This window comes from Nymphalis io, chromosome Z, assembly GCF_905147045.1.
Source record: "Nymphalis io chromosome Z, ilAglIoxx1.1, whole genome shotgun sequence".
NCBI classification, from domain to species: domain Eukaryota; kingdom Metazoa; phylum Arthropoda; class Insecta; order Lepidoptera; family Nymphalidae; genus Nymphalis; species Nymphalis io.
The window spans coordinates 6,249,937-6,277,776 of NC_065918.1; the positions used below are offsets into that span (position 1 = coordinate 6,249,937).

Consider the following 27,840-nt stretch of genomic DNA (forward strand, 5'->3'; position numbering starts at 1 on the left):
TAATAAGTTATTAATATAACAAAAACAGTTGTCATCGAGCAGACGATAAAACGACACATCAAATACTAAATATTTATTTAGCAATAGTAATAGAAATGAAAAAAAAATATCACATAGCTCTTACAATTTATACTGACTAAATGTTTTATAAATATTAAACTTAATACAGGTCCTCATAAGGAGGAATGTTAATATTAAAGTTAGTCATACATTTTTAAATACAAATAAGACTATTATATCCGTCGTTCAATCTTGCAAATATAGCATTAAACATAATGAAAGATCGTTCGACATAATATTGAAATGTAAAATAGACACATTAATAATAAACCAAGTATAACCGAACACGGTGCGATAAAATAATTACATATATAATACCAAGTATTTAATGATAAAACTAATTACACAATTTAACGTAAGGCGACTTGAAAGCAAGTCACTGCTGTGAAGGCAGTCGAGCCGACGTTAACATGATCACATCTTGGAACAATACGAGTTGCAAGACTATGAGACATAACATAAAATTGTATAATAAATTAGTTTAATAATCTTTTTATAGTTCAGTCACTGACCAGGCTCCTTAAATTTCTGCACAAACTCTATATGCACTTCACTGGGTTTGTCGGAGATTAACACCCCTCCCCCCCCCCACGTATAACAGTTTCATGAACTGAAAAACGTAATCTGAAAGAAACAAAGAGAATTTCTTTTATAAAATTCCCCTTCTCTAGTCGTCCGCTTTGAGAATCGATTCTAAAGGATTTGGTCCTTTTCTCCTCGGATTAGGCGGCATTTTCGTGGCTTCAGCTGAAAAAAAGAAGTTAATATTTAATCTAGCTAATTCGTTGTTGTGCTATATATAGTGTGTTTAATATTAAGAGATGCTGTTCTAAATGTGACTTTCAAAATTCGAATATATATATATATAGCTAAATCGCTTACTCGTATGTCCATGAGATACTTGATTGACTTCCAAGCAAGCCATCCATTCGGTAATACTGATTTTTGAATCGTGGTTTACATCGCAGTATCGTGGTAGTTTACGCCCGCATCTCCTCAGAGGCTCGACGTTCGATATGAGCTGATGGAAAGCCTTCCACTCTCGTCTTTCCAGAGCTTTATTTTTATCCTTGTCTAACATTACGTAGGTCCAAGTTGCCGCCTGTTCCTCTTTCGAGGCTCCCCATTTCACCATATCTCTATTAAAATTCAGACTTAAATATTAGAAACTGTCCATTAGGATAATTATGTACTTTGTTATTATTATAATATTGATACGTTTTGTTTTATATAACAAGCATTTATACCATATTGTGTTTTGGAAAATGATGTTAGATGTTGTGCAATATTTACTTAATGTTTTAAATACTAGTTAGTTAAATATATTATTGGTATTTTTTTTAATCTGTAACCGAATCGCATAGTGGATTATATCTCACCCCGGTCCAGTACCGTTGATCGATGTTGTCATTTTCGATGTGAAGAAGCCCAACAGATCGCGCAGAAAATTGCTTTTCATAGGTTCAGGGCAACCTTAAAACGACATACTTAATAAAATATATACAAATGTTGTATGTTGATTGTGAATATAGTTGTTTATCATTTGTAGTTATAGAAACATTGCAATTAGTTAATTGTGTATAGTAAATTGTTTTACAATACTGCTGGATGAAGGAATATTTCAAACGGATAGTTTGAATGAATAACAGATTTAACGATGATGATTATGTTTTAAGTTTTAAATTGTTTTAACAGCCATATTTCAGTACTTTACTTCTCAATAGGGGTATATATTAAACAAAAGTCTGATTTTATACAATTTACTAGATAGTACATTTTTATAGTGTAATATGTTTCTTTAGTGAATCATACATTTTGTATTTAGAAATATTTATTATTCATTAGTATAATAAGCTAGAGTCCCTTCATTGTAATAGTTTAAGTAGCTTTTGATGTTAGATAGAATGTTTTAAACGTTAACAGTTGTCACGCAATATTGTCATTTGTAAACGCAATACACGCGTATTTTACCATCGATTATATAAAAGTAGATTCGCGACATGGCTTGCAAACGTTTATGAATGGCTGTTTAGTTAGACAATGGATTCTCTTTCTGTATTGATTTGACATATGAAAGAAGAAACGACATTGTTTAACTAATCGCCCGCTAAACAACTTTTATTGGTAAAGTTGACATTGTTGAGAGAAAAAAAATGTTATCGCTTTATATATATTTTACTAGTTTAGTGCAAAACTTTAATTGGAATTCATAAAAAAACATGTGTTTTTTTTCTTATGTCTTAGTTTCATTTCAGTCATCAGCACCTCTCTTCCTATATGCATTAATGACATATTATACACATTTTTACGGCCGCTGTAAAACTCTTTTTTACTGTTTAATTCCTACCCTAGTGGTGATGGTACTGGTCAATGTGCTCATCATAAAAAATACCATTTGTCGGCTTTTACGAAACCTAATCAAGTCTTTCTTACACACTTACTTGTTAATGGTGTCTTTGAATACGTACCTGAAATGGTGTCAAAACTACCTCGAATGTGTTAGATAAAATCTTCCTATTTACCCATTATATAATGTATGATAACGCAAAGCGTTTTGAAATATGTAATATGTATGTATATTTAAAATATAATTCAGGCGCAGGTCCAACGGCTTTACGGTCCAGGCTGCTACTGAGAATATCTTGACGGAAAAACATTACGTTGCTACAAAGTTAAGTAATATTTCATGGCGAACCTCTCATAGGGCTAGCGTGTTGTGGCGCTGCATCGCAGTCGGGTTTCTTGTCTTTAACAGAGGAACCCGGTATAGGCTTTCCGGTATCCTGATGTACGCACCAGCAGTACCCGGTAGAGCGGTAGCATTGCGCCCTGGCGTACCGACCGTCGCCCATGCACTCTGGTACATAGAGCACAGCACTACCCGCTTTCTATACGAAATAAACACCAACTATGAACTGTCTGAGAGTTAACCTACAAAAAATACGATTACATGTTATAATTTATCACAAAAAATTGTTGTTTTATATGGTTCGCTTTTATATATTTTTAATAACTTTTTCGTTGCCAAGAAAACAATTGAAAATGAATTAACTAACATAATAAATTTGTTCATCAAATAAAGTAATCTTAACTACATAAACAAGGCCAGCATTATTAAGATATGTATGAACATATGATTGACATAGAAGTAATAAAATACAACTTGCAGGAAAATGCATAAAATCATAACATGTATTTATAAGGCTATGCAATTATCTGTATGTCGATATTAATAAAAAGCAGTGGCCACACATGTGACCGACTTATAAATGTATATTTAGAAATCATAAAGTATAAGCAGCACAATACAGATTAAAAATCGCTTTAGGTCATAAAATTACCATCGCAATTGCTTCAATAAATTATCGCTTAGCCTTAAATTATAAATATTAAAATAATTCTGCAAATATGCTGGAGTGTCTCGAGATCTGCAAAATGGAGGCAACGACCGGTTAAAAACAATGAATTAATTATAAAGCGCGTTCAATCACGAGGTCTGCTTACCTGTTCATCTAACACGGCCTGGCGGTCCGTGAGGCAGTCGTTCGCTTCGTCTTCCCTGGCGACGGAGCCGTCCGGTGCAAACGAGTTCCTCATAATGCCCGGTAGCACTGTCGACATACCGGATAGTCGTTACGCTATGTGCTCAACTTAAACTGGGTTTCATTTAGTTATAGACGAAATGGCTCAGTCGGAAAGCAGCCCGGACAACAAGGCGCTTCGGCACTTTGACATTTGAGGTCCTCCCATTCCGAAGCGGTTAAAGTAAAATTATATCATTTTTGGCGTTGTGGGAGCCCTAGGTCGGTGTCTTCTAGGCCTAGACATAAATCCTGAACTGTCGGTAAGACAAATGAAACATGACCAAAGATCCCGGGTTCATTTCCGTCAAACCCAACTTTTATCGTTGTGACATGTATAATATATATCCAACACCCACATTGTGGTGGTTAAAAAGAAAGTTGTGTGATGTGAAATTTAGGCAAACAAAACAAACCGATTTTTATTCTAAGATATTGTATGAATCCTGTAAGTTTTATTAGCGGAGTACTGACTCATAATTCCAATGAAATTTATTCGTGAGTAATATGTCTAAGAATTTTAATCATTGTGTTGTAAATTAAGTTCTCATCGAATCATCTTTTCAAGTGTTCATTTTAGGTCAATATTAATTATTCATAAAATGTTGATTGGATTCCCTTATCGCGTATTCTTAGCTCAGAGTTTAAAAATATATATAATAATATTAAAGTAATATAATTTCTAGGAAAAGTATTATGCTTTTTCTTTATTGGTTATAATTTTTTCGGGAATTGGATCACCAATGGGTCCACCTATTTGGAGTCTGACGATAAAAAAATTAAGCCTGACGCTTTTTGTAGGTCCACGGTAAAGGCTCCATTATAATCTGCCGGTTTACTTTTATTCTACTCTATGCCTAAATGATTTAGTAGTATGATGTAGATACAGTAGTTCTGCAGTTTATCGATTAAAAGTCACAATTACCAGAACTCGGGTCCGGCGGCGGCTCCTCTTCGTTATAGTCTGGCTCCGGCTCTGGTCCGCTATCGTCGTCTGCATTCAACGACATGAAGAAACGGAGAGAGACTATATATTATTATTATGTTTGCGCACATATTCGCATATATTTATATAATAATAATAATATCCTGGGACATTATTCACACACGGCCATCTGATCGCAAATTAAGCAGAGCTTCTACTATGGAAACCAGACAACTGATATACTACATATACTACTCTTCTTTTTGTAAATACATACTTATATATAATTACACCCAGACTCAGGACAAACAGACATGTTCATGCTCACAAAATCGAACCCAAAACCTTCGGCATGAAAGGCAAGTATCTACCAACCACGCCAACCGGCTTATCATAAGCAAGGCATTTCAAAATCATGCATAGGTATATTGATAAAGCCTTTTAGCTAATTATAGCTTAGACTTAATTTTCAAACTAGACTAGACTAAAATTTAGTTTATTGTCTTGTTTTTCGTGTAAAGGAACTTACAGTCCGGTGCGGGTGGTTCGGGATTGGCCAGCAGGCAGGCGGTCCACTCCGCGCGCGCTATCTCGCTGTCGCCGTCCGCGTCACAACCGCGTGTCCACGCCCGAGCGCATCTCTTCGGCTTTACCACCTTACAATCAAAATAAATCACATACAATAGACAAGTTGCCGTGTCCCGAGAGCCAAGTGCGTTCATTATGATTATTTCCTGAAATATATTTGATTATAAACCTTCCATCATTAAGTCGGGTTTCATTATGAATATTTTATGCTTTGGTAAAAACACAGACAAGTACCTACATATTATATCTACTCAGCTGCAGTAGCTAGACAAGTATTCGAAGCTGTAGAACTATAGTCAGTAGTACAATACTAATATCGTATTTCTGATTGTATCATTTGCCGTATTACATTTCGGGGATCGGTGTAGTATGTTTTATTTCATTGCAAGATCTTCCAATGGATTTGGCACACTTTTATAGCCCACCGATTGATATCCTTGTTTCATTTCCCGTCATTACGGTTTGTTGAACTAAATATACTGATGGTTTAGACAGATGCGTTCCCAACACAAAAATCGTTTATTATCTTTCAACGCCCATGTTTTGAATATTTTACTCTGTTGGGAACGACTCGGCACGGTATTTCTAAATATATAATATTAGGTGTCTAGGTAATATCAATTAGACTATATAGAATAAACTCGGCAGTTACGCTCGTTACAATGTTTAAATAGCTACCCGATTTGATTTAATTATAAATTATGTTCTGTAATGGTGACATTCTAATACCAGTTAGATAGCGAAGTGTCTTATATTTTAGGTACAAATTTTCTTTATAGTTTAGCCTTTTTTCAATAATTTTATAATTATTGAGACATTCATTTGAAGAGAAGGACTTTGGTTTATTCCACATGGTATACTCCAATGCGGATTGATAAACGTGGCAGATTTTCATCTGCCATATCTGCAGGTTACCTCACGATGTTTACCTCCACCGCCGAGCACGAGATTGATAATTATAAACACAGTGTATGCACATGAAAATTCAGTAGTGCTAGCCGAGATTTGAACTCGGAAACATTGGTTAAGATTCTCTAAGTCTTCTAACCAATGAGGAGTCACGGCTATTTCAAAAATTTATGCATTTATAATATAGAATATTAGTATCCGCATAATAACCGTTACCCCTTTTTACCACACATACGTATAATATTTGTTAATAGCGAATACGATAATATGTCCGACTAGTTTTTATCTTGAACCATTCATACTTGTGTTCTATTTTAGCATCGTAAAAACAGTAGACCACTTAAAACGACATTAATAGACAGAAAACCGTTTTATTTATGAAACAACAAACAATAGCGGTCCTTGTTAACATCATTGCTTACACGGCTTTGTGATTATGTACATTAGCATTATTTCAATATATTTAGACTAATTTCATCTTTCAATGGATTGGTGCTCATTCGTGCACACAAGTTATTAAAATTCGAATTTAAAAAATGTTTCATTTGCAACTTTGCCTTAATGATTTTTACATACATTTAGGTTTCTATTTAATATGTATGAACATACATCACAACGCGGTTTAAACTATATTTTATTTTTATCGAAAATTTCGAAATATGCTTCTGTCAAGTTCGTAAAAAGTAAATCGAACTGTCGAATTGAACGCTTAGATTTTGTTGATATTTTAGGAGCGTGTGTAATTGACTTCGCGTCTATGTTGAACCCAAATATACATCAATATTATTAATATGATATTATTTTGTTAACAACCTAAAAGTCATTTAACTTAGAAAAACCTACACATAGGGTGAATATTAATTAGTTTGTGACAAAAATCCTTAAAAATTTGTATTAGCCTATAATTATATGGAATTATACCCAAAAAAAATTATGGCTGGTAACTCGCAAATATGCATGTTAACCTACACACGTCTATTTTATTTATTTGTATATATTTGTATTATTTATTCTAAATATCATATTAATTAAGTTACATTTGTACTTAAGTGTATTTGTAAATATTTACCTTTTTAATAAGTCGCCGTAACCCTCGATATTCGGACTTCTGTAGTGTGCCACCCCTATCCCGATCGAGTTCCTTGAATTTCCAGTCAGCAACAGTTCGGGGATCCGCGACGGCCCCTTGATCAGACCGCGCCCGGTCATATTCTCCACTGAATATTTTTATCAGATTCCCATTGAACTGAGCACGGTCAATTCTAGTGCAACCTAAAATACGTTTTCAATAATCACTCTACTACTGTCGTCTACTACTTATATAGTCCGAATAGTTTTTTATAAATTTACTTATGTATATACATAAGTAAATTTATAAAAAACAACGCATAGTCATTATTTATCCAGGTCTTTATAAACGTAGAAGATAAACAGTATTTTTATTTTTCGAGATCGTTTAATTTTTAATATTACACATATTTTATAATTTATGCGACGTTTGACCTCAAATGGACGCGAATAAAATCTTCCAATATTATATTAGAAATTTTCTTTTAAGAGATTAATTAACAATCAATCCTCTATCTTCGATAAAATAGGACCGGAAATAAAAATAATACTAAGAACCGATGTCTGAGTATAATTCTTTAGGTGTGAATTAAGGTTTTCAGAACACTAACGGTATCCTCATCTAAAATAACCATTTAGATTCTAGGCTACCGATCGTCGTCTAACTACACATAGGACAATGTCTAGTGGACAATTGTTTGGACAATTGTTGCTTTATTTACCAGTACATATGTATTTAAATAGGAAGGTGATGTAGAACAAGCACGGTCCTAATGCCGCTGGAGCGTGATAATAGAAATACATCGCGTGCCGATCGTGCCATCGATATTTTTAATATATGTGCATTTATAACAGGATTCCTAAAAATGCGATGAAAGTCAATGGTAATTCTGCATTTCAAGATTGAACGTGATCTATTCAATATACTTAGAGATTTACGTTAACGTTCGTGTGGCATTTTTATACATATGCATAATTTAAAACATGAATGCGATTTACGAAATGTAATCAAACATTTTCCTTGTGTTATATGTGCGTACATAAAATGACAAAAACACGAATTATGCTTATCTTAGCTCTATAGCTTGTTATGCCCTAAACTTATGTAAATATGTCGGTAGTACGAGAACTTACTCCTTTTGTTTCGCTGCCCCCGAACTGATGACCTTCGTTTTGTTTGAGATTTTCCTGTAAGAAAAAAAAATATCAACATCTAGTTACTGATTATGACGAAACAATAGACGAAACGCACTGACTTGACTTAAATTTTTAACGTATATTTGGTTAAGATATAGTAGTAATAAATAGAACCATAAAATATTTAAAGACAGGATAAAAGTGATATGAAACATTTTTTCTTCGTATAGTATTAGTTTCGTTAGTTTTCTATTTGTGCCTTTACTGATTACATGAACCGACATAATAAGGTGTTTTTTATATTTTTTATTAATAAATATTTTTTTGTAAGTTTTCAAAGTTTTCACCGAGAATATAAATCACTACAACACAATCTATCACACATAAATTTAAATATTCGCAAAATAATAATTGAAACTTTGAAGCTCATTTTATAAAATTACAAATGCGTGACTTATCAACTTCATCAACACATGTCTTCATTTGTTTTGCCACTGCTTAGACAAAAGTTAAAGGTTTTCAGCTTTTTCCGCTTTTAATTTGATTACGATCGGTTCAGTGCCTTAGTCGTGATGAGGCAACAAATAGACTTTCGCATTTATAAGATTCTAGACTTAAATAATACATTTTCTGACCTTGTTGATGTGCTATCAACTATGTTATTATGTCCTTACCGCCAATAATTACAGTTGAGTAGGCTAGGAGTAGTTACTACCGCTCTTATCTCTACAACTCTACCATATTTAGTATGTCTCTAAAACGCTTGTCAACAATCGTTAGGATATCAAAATTCATCATAATATCAATTCAATATATCAACTTTGACGTAAAATAGCAGAACTAGAAGAAATTATTTCATAATAACCACATACAAAATTTTCTAATCGCAGCTTTAACAAGCAAATATATAAAATACCAAAAAAATAATGATTACCTACTTATAAATATTTTTCATGAATATAAAAATATTAGCGTCAAAGTTTAAAAAGGATGAGAGTGTCGCACGTACTACGTGACCTAAAATTGTCTTAAAATTGCTTCAAAATTAATCTTCGTTAGTGTGTGGCCCTTTTAAATTTTAAATTATTCCATCCTTATGGTGCAATTGAGCCGACTTGGAACCGCGCGAGTCGTAGCAACAGGAATTGGATAGTTGCTACTTTAGTTACTCAATTTGTCGGAGACATTTTAGTTCTATATTAAAAAGAAATTAAGATTAGATTAGAAAAATCATTTTAACGTCTTGTATCCAAACTTTAAATATCAGTATTTTAAATGTAAAAAAAAATTGAAGCACGATTGATGATGCCGTTAAAATGGCATTCGTTGTGGGAACTTTAGATTTCGTGACTGACCGAAAGTGGCGTGCATCAGCATCTAGCAACATGTGGCTCGCGTGTGGTATAGACTCTGTACCGATACTTGACGCAAGTGTGCGGTATCCTGCAGGGGAGAGGCGGGGGAGCACCGTCTACACAACCGGTCCAAATGGCAGTGATGTACAGCATTAGTCAATACGAAAACCGGTAACGAACGAGCTCCCTGCGAATGCCTATGCTGTCTCCATAAATTTTTAATTGAACGATGGCCAAATAGCTTTATTTGTGTGTGCTTTCTGTAGTTTTCGAATTAATAAAAGATAAGTAATATTGTTTAAGCAAAACCATTTGGAGTGATATGGTACATTTAAAATTATAGGATTAATAATTATATGAATTGTAATTTTTCTAATAAATTGTATATATCGTGGATGAACTATAACCCAAATAAGGCAGTGCTTAACATGATTGTAATTGTGTACTTTATTTCCTAAGACCTTAATACTTTAAATCAATTACAACAAACGATATTTCGATTGTGCGGAGAATTTGTTATATATTAAAGAGATGATAAACAATAATTTAAGTTTTGTTGTAAATACTATAGCAATGTTTGGTATACAGTCGATTACATATTTTTTGACTTTGTAACAACATTTAAAATGAAATAGTAAGAATTTGATTTTTTTATCCATTCCATCCGCCTGGTCATGATGTTTATCTCGATTCATTGTATTAATTATCTAATATATTATTTTTTAATATAGTAACCTAGTGTTTAAAACCTAAGGAATGATTCAGGTATATATTATATAAAATATATATTTACCAATTTCTGAATTGAAATAGACGTAATTATAATATATATATATATAATATATACATTATACAATAAATTTTTTTATATACTTTTTGATATATTGTTATCAATCGACATTTGATAAGGAAAGGTATTGACAATATCTACCTTTTATAATAAATATTAAAAGTAAATCGTAGTTTAATAAGACGATCCCAAAAATTTATAGTCTTTTGTCTTTTTTTTAATTTTAAAACTTCCTACTAACGTTCAAAATATATTGTTTTATCTTGTCCGTTAAATCAACAAAAGGTATTGTGTTTGAATGTAAGGGTAAAAACCGAATAGTGTGTGTACAGCTAACGCCCAGACATCCCGGCGTCAGGATTCTTTAATATAAACCACCGGGAGCTTGCTTATGTCCCTTCGAAACATTTTGTTAGTAACAGTTTCTTGAATTATTAATATATCTTTCAATTACAATACTTATTTGATACCTAATATGTTTTGCTGTATAAACTAAAACTTTATGTCGGTCCCTATGCTTAAGTCACATTTACATTTTATATTCGTTTTGCTGTTGTACAAGTTAGCTTTAATTAACGCCATGCTTACAATGTTGTAAGCATGTGTCGTCACAAGCTACGTTATGTGTTATCTGGATTAGTTAACGAAGGGCAGGTAGATGACTTAGCTAAATATAAAACATCAAAGAAGCGCAAGATGACCGAACAGACCTATTAAACGATGTCTGGGTAGTTTTTTTCTTTAACCTTATGGAAGAGACACTTTGCCTTTACGGGAGCAAAAAACCTGACTCCATTGTGATACGGCGTCGAGCTGTCTGACACGGACCGTCGTTTCTAAGAAACCTGCTCTAACACAGACGCACTTATAATGTATGTGTCAAATAGAATTTGAATCCCCCTCTCTGGTTATGATATTAACCTAAGTTTTATTCACTCTGCTGAGTTAAGATTACATTTTAATTGGTTCTTGTGAATTCTCAAATGGACATGTTATTAATATGAGTAGTTTTAAACGTAATAGTTCATAATAAAACGCCTGTGAAGTAACGTTTGAAACAAAGAGACTAAAATAATAATATACTCTACTAAGAATAACAATTGTTTTACTATAAATAACATTACACTTATTTATTACATAGCTAATGTATTTTCTCTGGAAGTAACAGAATTACATGTTATAAATGTAATTGAATCGTAAATGCCGAGCGACCTATTTGAATAAATAACATTCATAAATAAACTAACGTTTACGAATATTAAGATCTTGTGAAATAATAAAATCATTTTATGCTCTACTGTCCACTTCTGTCAGCGCCTTCATTTGAGTCAGGAAACAATTATAATTTTTTTTTTGTTTTTAGTGTCAGTTCCACTGGTATGTCTGAGTGTTCTTCATATATAACTTACAGGTTTGTTACCAAAAATGTCTAAAACTTTTTTTTTCTTTGCAAGCAAAACTCACAATCTTTGAACATGTATATATGTATGCAGTTTGTGCAATACAGATAATTATATCTGAAATAAGATTTGCTAATAAATATTTATTGATAACAACAAAATATTAATATTTATTTTTATTCGTGACACCCGTAAGCCTTGTCAGCTAGCTTGTTTGGGTGCTGCTTAAACATAGTAAAACAAAATAATACACAGGCCAGCTCTCAGTAAACAAAGCAAAACAGAGCTTATTTAATATTGTAAGTATGTATCAACGAACAGACATACAATGTTAATTATTATTAAATATTATCCCTACAGTATTAGGTGATTAGGATTATACTCATACCTAGCATAGTACTATATTACCTGTGCTCATACTTTTTTTTTATAGAATAGGAAGGCGGACGAGCATATGGGCCACCTGATGGTAAGTGGTCACCAAACGCCTATAAACATTGGCATTGTAAGAAATGTCAACCATCGCTTACATAGCCAATGCGCCACCAACCTTGGGAACTAAGATTTTATGTCCCTTGTGCCTGTAATTACACTGGCTCACTTACCCTCCAAACCGGAACACAACAATAACTAGTACTGCTGTTTTGCGGTAGAATATCTGATGAGTGGGTGGTACCTACCCAGGCGAGCTTGCACAAAGCCCTACCACCAGTATACTATAGAAACTGTTTAAGGTGAGATTATAAATGTAAATTGTATGTGTTGGTAGTGGTGTAATTATATATTATATATAATAAAATATAGCCTATGCAACTTCTGAATAAAGAAGGCTTCTAATGGTGAAAGAATTATTGAAATCGGTTCATTGGTTAAGATATTATCGAACAGACATTACAGAATCAAATTAGAATAGTATCTGACAATTATGTTCTTATTACGAACTGGTCATTTATTCCAGCCTGTTTAACAATTAAGCAATTTGTATTTTTTTCGAGTGTGTTAATTTAATTAGTGCGTATTAGAACAAAACAGTGACCGTTTAGCTGTTATTATAGAAAATTAATTGAAATTTTTTTTTGTCGTGTTACATTGATATCACTTGACTCAATTTGATATAACTAATAAAATGACACCGGTAGACTAAATAATATACGAGACTCAAAGGGCAAGGTCGCTAAATAACAACGACGAAGACGACAGGTTTATTGTGAACTCTACGCAAAGAAATCCTAGTTCCACTTCTTATGATGTGACGAGTAAGACGTAAAAGTGAATGCCATTAGAAAGGAGACATTCATAACTTCCGACTTTACCCTGGGTCTTACCTTAACTTACTCTTGGTAATCGAGTACATCGATCTATATCTAATCTTGCTAGTAAATTTTGTATCTAGAAGTCGAACTTTGGAAGGGTCAAGGGAAAAAGCTCAGGCAGAGATTGTTAAAAGAGAGACTTATGATTAAGGATCAATAATCGTAAGGGATCACAGTCTATTCTAGAACTATCTACGTATCGTTCTGCGGTTATCCATGTGCTGTGGTATGCAGTTCCGTGCGTGCTCTCATGCCCCCCATACAATTATTGATCCTTAATCATAGTAGCCCAGCAGTTATTACGATTAAGGATCAGAACCGCATAACGGTATGTAGATAGTTCTAGAACAGACTGTTTGAATATTTTATGCCTCATAATAATTAGTACTAACTGTATTTTTATGTCTGTTGGCGTCGGCCCCAAACAACAAAGATAGATTAAGAATACATATAAAGATGAAGAAATCGAGAAGCAGTGACCAGCGAGCCCCAGACCTTAAATTGATCGCACTCGACAACTCTGAAGACAAATTAAACAAAGGAATCTAGTACTACCATACTTAATATACCTTAAACTTGCAAAAAAGAATGAAATCTCATGACTCAAAGTTTTATTGATGATTTTATCAAAAGTATGTCAGGGCAGATGAAGGCACTTCAGGCATCAACACAAATTACTCAGTAAATCAAAACTTTAAAAAAAATCACACGTTAAAACGATTTTAAATTTTCTTTATGAATAGACAATAGTGATAATTTTCCCTATTTATTAATTTTATACATCCAGTAACTGTAGTAGCTTTAAAATCTGCAAGCTACTTACGTCTTTACTTCTATTTATAGAAAAGCTAAACTCCTAAAATCAGAATCTGCACATTCCAGTAAATAAGTGCTAATCAACGTGTAATTGCTTGTGAACAAACGTCTGGCCCTAATGCGACTGGGGTAATAATATAAACGGCTATCGTGCCGGCATATAACTGGTTAAAATGTAAAAAATAATTCGATATACAATTGTAAATAAATTATAATAAATAACGGTTGTTTATTTGAATTCAATTTTATGAGTGGTGAAATAAACAGAAATGAAATAAATCAAAAATACGGTACGTTTTTGGTTGAAGCGGATCCATCATCACAAAGCACTCCAGAGATAGCTGCAGGCTTCGGGGTAAGTGATAAAACTATATTAATCCACTTGAAGCTAATCGGGAAAGTAAAAAAACTTGAACGATGGCTACCTCATGAATTGAGCGAATCGAACTTGCAAACATGCGTCGACTGCTGTGTTACTTTGCTCAACCGACACAATAATGAAGGGATTTTAAATCGAATCATTACTTGTGATGAAAAGTGGATACTGTACGGTAATCGGAAGCGCTCGTCGCAATGGCTGAACCCTGGAGACCCAGCCAAATCCTGCCCTTAACGAAAATTGACTCAGAAAAAGTTACTTGTGAGTGTTTGGTGGTCTAGCGCCGGTGTCGTTCACTACAGCTTTCTAAAATCTAGCCAAACGCTTACGGCAGATATCTATTGTCAGCAACTGCAAACCATGAAGGAAGAACTAGCTGCTAAGCAACCGAGATTGGTCAATCGCTCTAGGCCACTGCTGCTTCACAACAACGCAAGACCACACACTGCACAACAAACAAACACTAAGTTAGATGAGCTACAATTGGAATGTCTGCGACATCCACCGTACTCCCCGAACCTTGCTCAACAGATTACCATTTTTTCCGGAATTTGCACAACAAGGAAAAAAATTCAACTCCGATGCGGCAGTCCAAACCGCCTTCAAAGAGTTTATTGATTCTCGCCCCCATGGTTTTTTTAGTGAAGGGATCAGTGAAGTACCTATGAGATGGCAAAAGTGCATATATAACAAAGGTGCAAGCTTTGATTAATTAAATATATTTTACAAAAAAAAAAATGACTTTATATTCCTCCCGTACAAAACGCCAATTTCATATGTAAGGACCTAATATTATAATATTTAAAGGGAAATAAATCCAAGTAATTTTATAAATTACTGCATGGTGATTTGGCCCGTAAGTGTGTACACAATCTTAATAATATATTATTAATTTAAATTTCATCATAAAATGTGCTCATTATGTTTAGTTGACTTCCTAAGAACATAAAATGTATACAGACAGGTAGTTTTGTTTGTTTGTTTTTTCGATTACACAAAGAAAACAATACGATTGATTTAGAATTTTCACATTATGAAAGATTGCTGTTTTAGAACGGACACGGTATATATGGTATGGTCACATAGGTTATACAAAATGTTTTTATTTTGAAGATATAGGTTATTATATAAGTAATTTAGGAGAAAATTAATATTCGCTTTTCAAGCGGACGTTGCCAACTACAAGTAAATATACGAAAACTTTATATGTCATTTTCGTTGATCTTTTAAGTATCTCTAACAAAGTCCATAACGTCATAAGTATATATTTTATAAAAAAAACACGGTAATTTTTTTTAAATTTAATAAATGGTAAAATGTCAATGATTGCTTCAATATTTTGTTTAGTATAAAACCATTATTACGAGTACATCTGTTCTCATCTTTGTCGAAATGGTTAGCTAGTATTTTTTTTTTCGTTATTTCGATATTCCAAAGTTATCACACAGTCCCCGTAAAAAATCTGCTTTGGTTAAATTACTAATTTCGAGAGTAGCAGGATCAGGTACTACCTTCATTAAAAGGTCCAAAATAGGATTACAAAATAGTACCTACTAGACTTACAATCCAATTAGAAAAATGTAATCTAGTCTAATCAAAATACTGCTACTTATAGGTAAGTTCCGGTATTTTTAAGCCTTAGTCAAATCTATATTTGAACTTAACTTCGTCTAATTCATTTGTACAATATTGCGTAACGGTATTGCATCGTTAAAACACTACAGCGAATATTATTTACGCGCATTGCGTTATGTAAATTAACATTTTTATTAGTTCCTGTATTAATTTATTATATATATTATATTACTTTATAAATTTAAAAGAACTAGTTTCATTATAATAAAATTTAAACGTTTCAATCGAATCGAAATAAAAGTCCTTATATGGATCTTAAGAAAAATAAATATTTAATTTAATATTTCGTCACAAAACTTCATAGGTATCATCTTCGTGTATTATTCCAATAGATACGTCATCAAATGCAAAATAAAATTGTTGTTACATGAGTGCCTGTAATAACATTCGCTCACCCTTCGTACCGGAATTACGGTGTCAATATACATTAACACTGCACAGGGACATTTCAAAACAAGTTGAAACAAATGTTCAATGGAACTATAAAACAAATTCGAAACTTAAAATATCAGAAACGATATGCGACATTGACTATGATAATATTAGGTCCTTACATATGAAATTAGCGTTCTGTTGTAATCACTTAATTTCATATGTAACGACATAATATTAAAAACATTTAAATGATACACGTTAAGTGTACACTTTAAGGATACACGTGAGTCGGCTTTTAATATCACAGGAGTGTGAGTCCAATGTATGTATTAAACATTGAGATATCAATGTATTTAACATTGAGAGTTCTTACGGGAAAGCTAGTATATGGCCGAAATCGGTCAAGAGAACTTCTCAATGAGAATAAAGCTTTATGTGTAGCTAAGTATACTAAATATCGTTTTATTGATTAAATTTATTATTAAATATTAAAGTAACATTACTATTTACTATATCAATATAGTTCGACTTTAATGAGGTCATGTCAGTTTAAAATTATTGCGTAAAATTATAAAGACAAAACCCGTATATTATAATAACTAAATATTAAACAGGTAATTTTAAATGATTAATAAAATTTAATTTATTAAAGAAATTAATTGTCTCTAAGTTTGAAAAATATATAATAAAAGACACAAATAAAAAATATCTACTATCAAATTACACGCAAAATTGGCATCATTTTAATTTATAAAGGAAACTAGAAAAGAATCATAAATATTAATTAAATAAAAATACTCAAAGACGGAAATAAAAAGCTTTATATATATTACTAACGTAGTGACTGCACTCACGTTTCCAAAGAGGGAGTTTAAAGGAAGTTCTATCGCTTAACAGTATATATTATACCTGATACATATATTGTGTTTTACACCAGTTAAATATAATCACTAATTTACCTAACGACTTTATATTGACTGTTCGAAATATTCCAGTTGCACAACAAGTTACTAAGAGGCGATACCCTTATTTAAATAAGCCTATTGCAATGTTTAGAGTCATTTAGTTTCTCCTCTTTCTTCAAATCAAAATTATTATACTTTAAAATTGCATGTCGTTTTTATTCCTATTTCTATTATACAAATTCGATTCAGACAATTTAATTATATAAATACAGCATGTTTGTTTTTAAGAAACAAAATAATAGTAAGAAGGGATACTGGCGGTTAAGGAATCCGAGTAGTGGATTTATTAGCCGCGAATAAAATTATACTAAAAACAATATTAAAAACGAACTATGGATAGGAATATTATATGTTTAATCGATTCATTTATATAATACTAACGTCTAACATTATATTAAAGCGCAGTCGCTTTCTCACCGTCGTAAAAAATTGTGCGAACCACTGTGTCGGATTCTGTTATATCATATGATATGTATGTATATATACGTTTAATGAGTTACGGCTATCTAATTTCAAAAATGCAAGTGACCTTGATGATCTTTAAGGAATTTTGAAGGATATCATTGGAAAAAGTTGAAAATTAAGGGGGCTATTACCCTTAAAATTAAAATAAAACTAAATCCTATATGGGCGCCTCTACCTGTGATCTCTACATTACGAAAATAAAGTTCTTTCAAATTTTCAACTTAAATATATCGCCTGCTTTTTATAATACATGAATAAATAATCTAGTACGAATAACTTTATTATATATCATTTAACGTTTTAAATATAAGTTTTAAGAAATTACAATTAAATATCAAATATATACAAACACAAACATTGTCTTTTATCAAAGCTTTGTATGTAGGTAGATTATTGTCTTCTTCACTTTTCTGTCGATATGAAATTGATTTCGTTTTAAAATGTCTGACGTCGTTTAGATAATAAAAGATCTTATTCTGTTTTATTAATTTAATCTGTTATGGAGATATATTTGTTTACTTATAGGCAATCGAATGATCTAATTCGAAAACATGTATAATACACGATATCTATGGATGCTTTGCAGTATTTATTTATCAAGTTGTTTCATATTCCTCGCTGTCAAGCTATTTATTACGGATGCGCTTCGATACCATCGCCCTCGTGCCGAGAATGCCAAACAACATAATGCCATTTAGTTATTTCTTGAGTGAGTTCAAACAATTTGTCAAGAATATGAGTAATAATATCGTGGTTTATTGAACTGATAGGAATATCACTATTACTACACACGGATTTAATATCAAATAAAATAACTTTCAAATGTACGGAACTGCAATCGTTTTTTAATTGTTTTTTTAGAATTCCGGTTTTTTTTTTTAACAAATACTTAGTCACTTATTCTTTTTTTTTTTTTGTAGTGGCGTATTCTGAAATTTTAAATATTTAAGAAGAGAGGAGAAGTAATAGAAGAAATATTATTTAAAAAACAATTATTTCCTCTAAGCTTAACATTTGCGTACAGCTTTTTAGTAAATGTTCGTAACTAAGCGAGATATAGTCGAATAATTATTTTAAAGTACAATTAACGTTGTGATCGTTTCACAGACCTGTAATGTAATTTTCCAAAATGCATAAAGCTTCTACAAGTAGAAACCAGAAGAAGAATTTTATTATAGCTAACCGATCTTTGCACTCTAGTTTTTGCCATAAACAGGAATGTAAAAAAAATATAAACCGAGATTCCATAATTAACATTAAGAATGTAACATTCCAATATTATAAATATTATTACTCTATATTTACTTTTTTACACAAGTAAAGTACATATTATTAGTATTAGTAACAGCCTATAATGTCCCACTGCTGGGCTAAGGCCTCCTCTCCCTTTTTGAGGAGAAGGTTTTGGAGCTTATTCCACCACGCTGCTCCAATGCGGGTTGGTGGAATACACATGTGGCAGAATTTCGATGAAATTAGACACTTATTAGTACATATACATAAATTTAAAATAAAAGTTTTTTTTTTTATTTCTGTATTAAGACAGAAGCTCTATTTGTAGAGATAATTCTTTCATTGTTAACTATTTTATCTTTGTTTTGTATTTATATCAGAGAAAATGTGTTATGTTTACTTTATTTGGGCGCTACTATTATGATATACACAGCATATATAAAGGATACTACTGCCTACACAGGGCGTCGCGACGTCTTCAGATTACTCTAATAGCTAGCTTCCTTATACCCGCACCTTTTATTATGATTCGACAAATTTGAACAGCTTAAAGAAAATTATTCGTACTTATTACGTTCTAAATTTCACATGGACAGCACATGTTGGAAAATCGTTATAAAATTTTATACTAAAATTCAATAAAATGTTAGTTTAAAAGGCTGTATAAATCTGTGGTTATCTTTATAATGGAACATCCAAAAAGCTTAATTATTATTTAACACAAACTAACATTCCGTATTTCAAGATAAAAATCGTCGGAACTTCGCATAAAGTGATTCGAGTCTCATTTTATTTAACGTAGAGTATGAAAAAAAAAAACATTGTTTGTTATAAAAATAAACTCAGGTAAAAACTGGCGTGGGTCAATAAGTTGAGACCTGTGGCGATTAAAATTTGCACTCAATTCTATCAAAGAATTTTGATTAAGGATTATTCTTTTTGTCCCTATAAATAATATCGTTTACAGAATTATTTGAGATCGGGCATTTTAAGAATCCTCAATCCGTTATTGATTTGAACTTTGTGCGCCAATTTTCATAGCTGCTATTAAATAGCTATTATATATATTAGGTCCATGCGACAAACTTTCCAAATATTGATAAAATATTAAATTAATTTATACACCATATATTTTTTATCTAATTCATTAATTTATTATAGGATCATTACCGATTATTAAAAACTAAAAATACACGGTGATACAGAATTATGACATTACCTTCCTGCTATCATTGACATCTATACTTAAAATAATCAAGCCAAAAACAAAAGGTGAGCATTTTTTATTTAGATATATCATGAACTCAAAGAGATCATGTACTGTAATTCGAGAGTTTTCTTATTTTATTAACATTGACAAGTGATCTAGAAGATTGAATAATAGGCATTCATTCGATGTGAAGCGACTTCGTCGTCTAACTCGGTGGTTGATAGTATATTTCTAGAACATCTAGTAAAAATATGAAAATTATTTCAAACTCCGTCTAAACATCATTATAATTAATTGGTTTTCATGATAAAAACAAATGAAGTTTTTTATATAAATGCTAAACACAAATGTACCTATTATATCAAAATTCATAAATGAATTACGCGTTGAATTATTTGTAGTTCGATGGTTAATCTGATAAATAATGGTAGATAGTTTAAAATAATAACAATTGAGTTTAATTCATAATGCACACGTGTTGAGGCTCACTCATGTGCCTCATGTCAATTATTCTACCGCCTAACATCAATACTATCTTCTGCGTTCCGTTTGAAGGGTGAGTGGAGTCAGTTAATTATAGGCACATGGGTGTACCATCTTAGGTCTTATGGTTGGCTGCGCATAAAAATTGTAAGGGTATATACTTCTCGAAGATCCAGTGTATATGGGTGAATTTAACCACTTTGCATCATGTTGCTCACTAGCTCGCGCCTTATAAAATAATAAAAAAACACAGCGAGTAAATTTGTTGTTTTAAGAAATGATTGATAAATTTTAATGTAAATCCGAATATTAAAAAGCCAAAACCGTTAAGTTGAACATTTTTTAAAGGTAATTAATTATAATGGAGATTTTTATATGAATGCTCTATTATGACTACTGAAGTGTAATTTATATAAAAAAATATATATTCTTGGGTTCTACATGAGCTATGTTCTTGTTTTTATAATGTTAGTCCTTTATTCTAAATTCATTTAATAAAATAAATGTAAAATTAATCAGGTTAATGGTGTATATAAATGTAAATAATATAATTTATAGCTTGTTTTTCATTTTAGTTTATTTTTTGCCAAATATGGCAATGAAGTATATATTTACTAACATGAATTGTTCAACTAAATAATAATATTACATTAAATAATAATACTATATAAAAACGAAGAAAATTAAGTATATACTAACCAAAGCTGTTAAAAGTTAATAAGTGTTAACAATTTACATTGTTTGCGAGTAAATGGAATTAATACATTTGTGATATATAATACATTAACAAGCTATTTCTAGATAATGTACATTAGAAATAGGATCTGCTTCATTTCAAATAGGATAAACAGGTAATACTTTTCAGTGTAAAGATACTAAGCAGAAATTTGGCGCTCTCGTCTATGAATGTACGATAATAAATTAGAAGCAACGAACGCATCGCAAGATTATCTTTAACCCAATGGTTAACTTCGTACAAAATGTAATGCACAAATAGTGTTCTTTTCACCACTTTATTATTGCGTATATAATCTAATATATCATATCATTAAAAAGAAACGTATTGAAATTTTTCGATTTTAAACGTTCAAAGGAAATGTTCTTATAAAATAAACAATTGGCTTTCATCTGGAATAATGTTTATAAGCAAGAGAGCACATTATTTATAATTTGTATTGAAAAGAACAGATGTTTTTAAACTTGGCTAGAATAATAGATTTTAGTAATGTGGATTAAACTTTTTTTTCACCTTTTTACAAAAACATGTTAAGAATAATTTACTTATATTAGGAAACAAACTTTATTTTGTACATCGATTGATTATTTTCATTGTTTTAAACTATAAAACTGACTCATTATATTATAGATTAGCTTTGTATTTCATTTGCAATTAGTGGATTTATCAGACTGAGGAGGCTTAAGCCGAGATGAGATTGAGATTTGTGGGGCGGTTAATTCAAGGTCCATTTTTTTTTTAATTATGTTTATTACAACTGAGGCAGCGTGACCATAAAAAATCAATCTTACCAATAATTTTTCCTGCATCCTTTGCATTGTACATGAGACCTATATAAACTATTTTTTGTGCAATCTAAATAAGGGCGAAAAGCCTATTCTTGGAAAATATTTAAATTCGCTAATGTTTCGGACTGTATACCAATTAAAGTATTAGTGATTAACTTGTAAAGCTAATCACGAGTGTGATATTACGAAGTTAAGACGTTCACATTGAAAAATTACCGTTCTTTGAAAAGTAAAACCGACTTGGGACCTAACTCTCTCCGCACGTGATGAGTTTGCGTCCCGTCGCAATATAAGAGTTAGGTAAAGTATTGCTCACCTGTGTAATGTGCCACGAACTTATTACTACACTGCTACTTACTACGCTGTTCGCTAGCTACCCCAACGTAGCAGATACTTTTTTTTAAATCAATATCAAAATGATCTTTATTCAAGTAGGTTCTTATGAACCTTTGTAATCTTCGTGTAACAGGATAATTGAATGTAAATTCAAGATACTACAGATATATACTTTATCATCAATCATATCCATGTAATAATCATATAATGTTTTTGTATTACGTATGAAAATTAAGGAATTCTTGTTTTTATTACAGAATAGTATACGTTATATATATGAATAGGTTAAAAACTCTGTCATGCAATTTTGATGTTGATTTTTATAATTATTAGAGTACTATTGATTACTATTATATAATATTATAGTAAAATTTCAGGAAAGCTTGTTTATGGTAATAAAATTGTTTAAAAAAATATTATAAAATATATCACGCTATATCAATTATATATTAATATCTTTGTTAAATAAGCTATTTTGATATTCTCTCTTATTTTATTTATTCCGCAAATCTGTTATAGAAAGTTTTATAAGCATTAGCTGCAAGGCAACGTACTACGTACGTACTTACATATAACATAGTATACTCTATATCAAACATTATAAAATGTATTTTTATTATAAGTAAAAAAATAATATAATATGATAAAAAACGATAATTTTTAAATAACAACATAAAATGTGGGTCCAATATCATTTTTTTTTTCTGCCATTATTTCAAACAACATAAACTATTTATCCTTGCTTGTAACTATCGAATAATTCGAATGTAAATAATTTAGTTTAGTTAGCATTAGTTTTTGTTAAAACTATTCAGTTAGTAGTTGCCGCGTCTGATCGTATATCCGAGAAAGTTATTGTATTCAAAACAAATTTTGTTCAAGTTTTTTCGATAGAATAAATCGTTAAGTAACTAGTTAAAACTTTAAGCACTTCAGACAAAAATATCTATTGTATTTTTCAATGTAAAGCAGAAAATGTTAAATTAGATAGCGCGGTTGAGTTCGCAACGGAGGTCGGTCGGAGTGTCACTGTAATACAAACAACATCAGTATGTTTTTATACTTATTACAATATACCGAACAATTGTATCGTTCAAATATCTTTATTCGCATTCATTCATCTGTTCAATCAACTAATCGTATCAAACAGGCTGGGTCTATTCTAGAGGACACGCGAGTAGCAATCACCCCTCGATCACGACCAGCGCATTAGGTTAGATTCATATAACGAATAAGCGACTACAAATGTCGGCATATTTACTGTTAAAAAGAATAAACTTGAAAGTTTATGTGTATATTAATAAGCATAAACTATTATAACATGTCTCGAACGGTAGTAAACCGAAACATATTTTCTACGAGGTTTGAAAACGACTCCGGTCGGGTGAAAGCTTAAGAATTACGGACTTATAGTTTTTTTGTTTTGTTAGCTTCTCCGATTTTAATAAAAAAACATTCTGAAGTATTGTGCTGCAAAAATTGCGATTTTGGTCATGTCGATAATGAAGTATTAGATCCGCACCATTGAGTATTAAAAAAAAGATCTCTATTAGTCCCTGTCTTGAACTATATATGGGTGTATAGTATACAATAAAGTAATATCGGCAATGTGAGGAGTTCTCTCGCTATGTTCCTGAAAGCGTTTCGAAATATACTTACCGGTCCTGGTGCAATCTGGCCTGCCGTTTCTAACGGAGGTGTCTGGTAAAGGTTTGCCATCAGGAGTGACGCACCAGCATCCAGCAGCGGCACCGGCGGCAGCGCACTGCACCGCCGCGTATGTGCCGTCGGCGCGGCACCGCGGCACGAACGCCGCCCGACGTCCTCCTTGCGCGTTTAATGCGTAACGCAACACCGTTAAGCAGGAAGATTGTCCCTCTGGCAAGAAAAAATATATAATCATTAAATTATATACTAAATAATGATAGAACTGCACTATGTACTTAACTATGTAGCTACATTTAAATAGGGCGATACATTTAATTTAACATTATAAAATTACTATTTAAGTAAAGTATATTTTGATTCCATTTTTTAATAAAATAAATTTTAGCCTTATTTTTTCGGGGGCTTGAAACACATTTGTCTTCTTTATGATTATGTTGCAATAAGACTATAAGTATGTTTTTTTTAAGCTGGAAAGTGTTGTAAATACTATAATAGCTTTTTGGTTGTAGATATTATCGTAACAAAGTGGTCATGTGCTCGTAAATTTCGTCTGCACTTGACATTTATAATATACACTACACTAATAACATGATGTACAAGTGGTGCGTGCTACCTGTCCATTCGAGTAGACACAGAGCACTACCTTTTCCTGGGTTATTGTTTATTTATATGTATGTATAGTCATATAATAAAGCAAATTCATTAAATATGGTATTTATGTTTATATTTTTGCTTCGACAACCGTAACCTAATCGTACAATTTTTATATAAGATGTATGAAGATGTACGGGTAGATAATTTATCACTTACCTGAACAAGGGCCTCTACGTGCTATTGTTACCGTTTCTCCAGTACATTGAGCTTTCATAAGATGACATTTAGATGGGTAATTTCGACCGTCGGTTCCACAGACTGCTCGATTATTGCCTGTGTTCGCCTCACATGCAGCAACTCTGTGATAACAAGCTTCGCTGCTCTGGGTGATTGTCTATAAGATACATATTGACTTACGTAACCTGTATAAGACCTATATTCGATTTTTATTTTTTATATTAAAAACGAAGCACATATCATTGTCACACAGAAACTATACGACTATAGTCATTGGCTACAAAGGTTTTTATAATAATAGGCCGTCGGACAGGTATTGTTAAAGCGGTTTACAGTTACCAGGTAAGCGGGAGTTAGATAAAAACAATACTCGTGAAAGTGTTGCTCTAAATAGAACATTCGATAAGTGTAAAAATAAACAAGCAACGTTAACGCTCCAAAGATGTAAGTGATTTAATGATGTCTTGTTTCGCCTTCGAACGTTTTGTGCAATGAAACATTTGTTTATTCTTTTCAAATTAAGGGACGTTGATGACGATATACGAGGGAACCGTGGAATTTTATGAAAAGTCTATAAAATTCTAGACTACAAACGCGGTAAAGAGCATTTGGTTAGTTTTATTGACAATATTATGAATGTTATTTTACTCTACATATATACTATAAAAGCACGTAGGTACGTAAAGTACATACGTCAAAAATGATAGAAATCAATATTCGATAGAGGGATTATTGAATAAATTCATATTTATTTTTCCTCTTAAATAAATAACGGTTGTATTAAATAAACATTTATATTCCGTTCACAACAAAAGCCCCTGAGTGAATGTATCGCTAGCTGCCAATTTTGCTTGGCAGGTAATCGGATATATAATTATTGGAATTATAATATTCGATAACTATGTTTTCATCCCTACAAAAGTTTAAATCAATACTTTGAATCGATTTTAATTTGTGTATGTTTTATGTCGCTTGTGTAAATAGATTGGCATTAAAATAATTAGATGATTATTAAATTCATATGTCAGTGAATACAAATATTGACTTATGCAAATTAACTTTTGACGTGAAGTTTACTTGCAGATAATTAATTAATCTAGCAAACAAAAAGTACCAGTCTTGAAAGAATATTTGCTTTTAATTAATATTTAGATTATTTAATAATATATATTTAAAGGAACTAAATTTACGATGATGCAACAGAGGTTAAACCATTTTTGCTTAACTGTAACTGCAGGTTGCGATATAGTTACATGGTTATCTAACAAAGAGCTACTTAATTTCAGCTATCGTATATTTTTTCGTTATTATAAAAAAAGTTATTGCACAAGCAATGGCACTATTTGTAATGGTAAGTGTGTGTAACAAGAAGTATCTATAAAGTATTGAACCAGTATACAGTATTTATTCCTCGACTCTTCATTAGGAATTCTGCAAGCATTTGTTTTATTGTAAGATATTTCCTATGTGTCTGTGCCTGTATTCATTTTATCTTTCAGATTTTCAATTATTTATAGGTATTTTTTAATGTTTATTTTAATTAATTTTTATGCTAAACAATCGATGAAAGACTTCGAAAAAACATTACTATCTGTAATTACTTTGATTTTTAAACTAACTTTAAGGAATATAACTCGAGTAGTTAAGGTAGGAATTTCACATTACATAATTAAAATTCGCGACGAGCTTATTGTAATTTAAAACATTACTTTTGGAGCATAATTGGACACATTTATATTTATATAATCATCAAAGTCGAATTATATGAAGAACCATTAAAATGTTATATAATATAAAATTATAAGAAAATTAATATTTGTTCGAAAAAATAACATTGTACTAATGTGTCCGATAATAACTTTTACAGAATACTAGATAAACTTGCATAGGAAATACACATTTAAAATGCAAAAATATCATCTTTTTAATAAAAAAAATCCAGTTTTTTTTTACGAGATCGATACAATTGATCGACTTATGTAATAGTGATTTTAAATGATTGATCTACCAGTTCAGTACAACATTGGTAGTTCATTCATATTTTATCAAATAAAATATGAATGATTAAATATATTATTATATCTAAGAATAAGTAGGTACAATAATTGTAGAGCAACCTGTCACATCAATCAATTGCACGTAGAGCAAGATCAAGCAGTTAAATTTAAATTAACAATAATAAAGATAATGGTGCCTTGATTGTTCGTGTTATACACAGCATGTGCTGAGTTTATTGTAATTATATTTTTTTATATTTATAATTTCAGATTATTTAAATAATGTATAAAAGTTTATTACCTTCTCCTCGGTGCCAGCGCCGGTAACATAATAAATATAATTAATACAGATAATATGAACAACTAAATCATTGATAATCATAATGCCAATTTAGTGATAATATTATTAAACAATTTTAAGTTATGATCTTGCTTTAATGTTTATATACAGCACTCATTCACTTAACAATATTAAAGATTCAATAGTGAAAAAAACTGTTAAAATCCTTTTTATTTTCATTTTGGCATAGTATTTTAATAAAACTACAAATTTCTTGCACCAAATGCTTAAGGAAAAAACTGTCGCAAAGGCGTTAGGTGAAAGAGAGAGTTACGAACGGAATAAAGTACAATAAGGATAAATCCCGGTGCCGGGTCGCTTAACCATGAGCAAAAAGCGCACACGCACCCCACCCAACGTATATCTGAACAGCGTTTCGTTTATAAATTATCCTTAAGACTTAAGTTTTTAACATTATATTTATATCATTATATTTTAAATATATTTTTAAATAAAT

General features: G+C 31.4%; 1 protein-coding gene across 1 annotated transcript; it reads right to left on the reverse strand.

The window, feature by feature from the left end:
• Positions 1-49: 49 nt before the first annotated feature.
• On the reverse strand, positions 50-27,729 carry LOC126780293 (SPARC-related modular calcium-binding protein 1). The gene is made up of 12 exons (XM_050504622.1): positions 27,345-27,729; positions 25,026-25,203; positions 24,207-24,425; positions 8,266-8,319; positions 7,133-7,335; positions 5,096-5,222; positions 4,567-4,635; positions 3,565-3,671; positions 2,756-2,948; positions 1,440-1,533; positions 943-1,199; positions 50-807 (listed from the first exon to the last, which is right to left on the reverse strand). The coding sequence occupies exons 1-12, from the start codon at positions 27,423-27,425 to the stop codon at positions 728-730; spliced, it is 1,662 nt and encodes a 553-aa protein (XP_050360579.1). The 5' UTR covers positions 27,426-27,729; the 3' UTR covers positions 50-727.
• Positions 27,730-27,840: the final 111 nt, after the last annotated feature.

Excerpts from the sequence above, each read along its gene's own strand:
- LOC126780293 (XM_050504622.1), bottom strand. The coding sequence starts at position 27,425 with ATGATTATCAATGATTTAGTTGTTCATATTATCTGTATTAATTATATT. Across the intron at positions 7,336-8,265 it reads GGGGCAGCGAAACAAAAGGA|GTTGCACTAGAATTGACCGT; the intron begins GTAAGTTCTCGT and ends AACGTATTTTAG. Across the intron at positions 2,949-3,564 it reads AGGCCGTGTTAGATGAACAG|AAAGCGGGTAGTGCTGTGCT; the intron begins GTAAGCAGACCT and ends TATTTCGTATAG.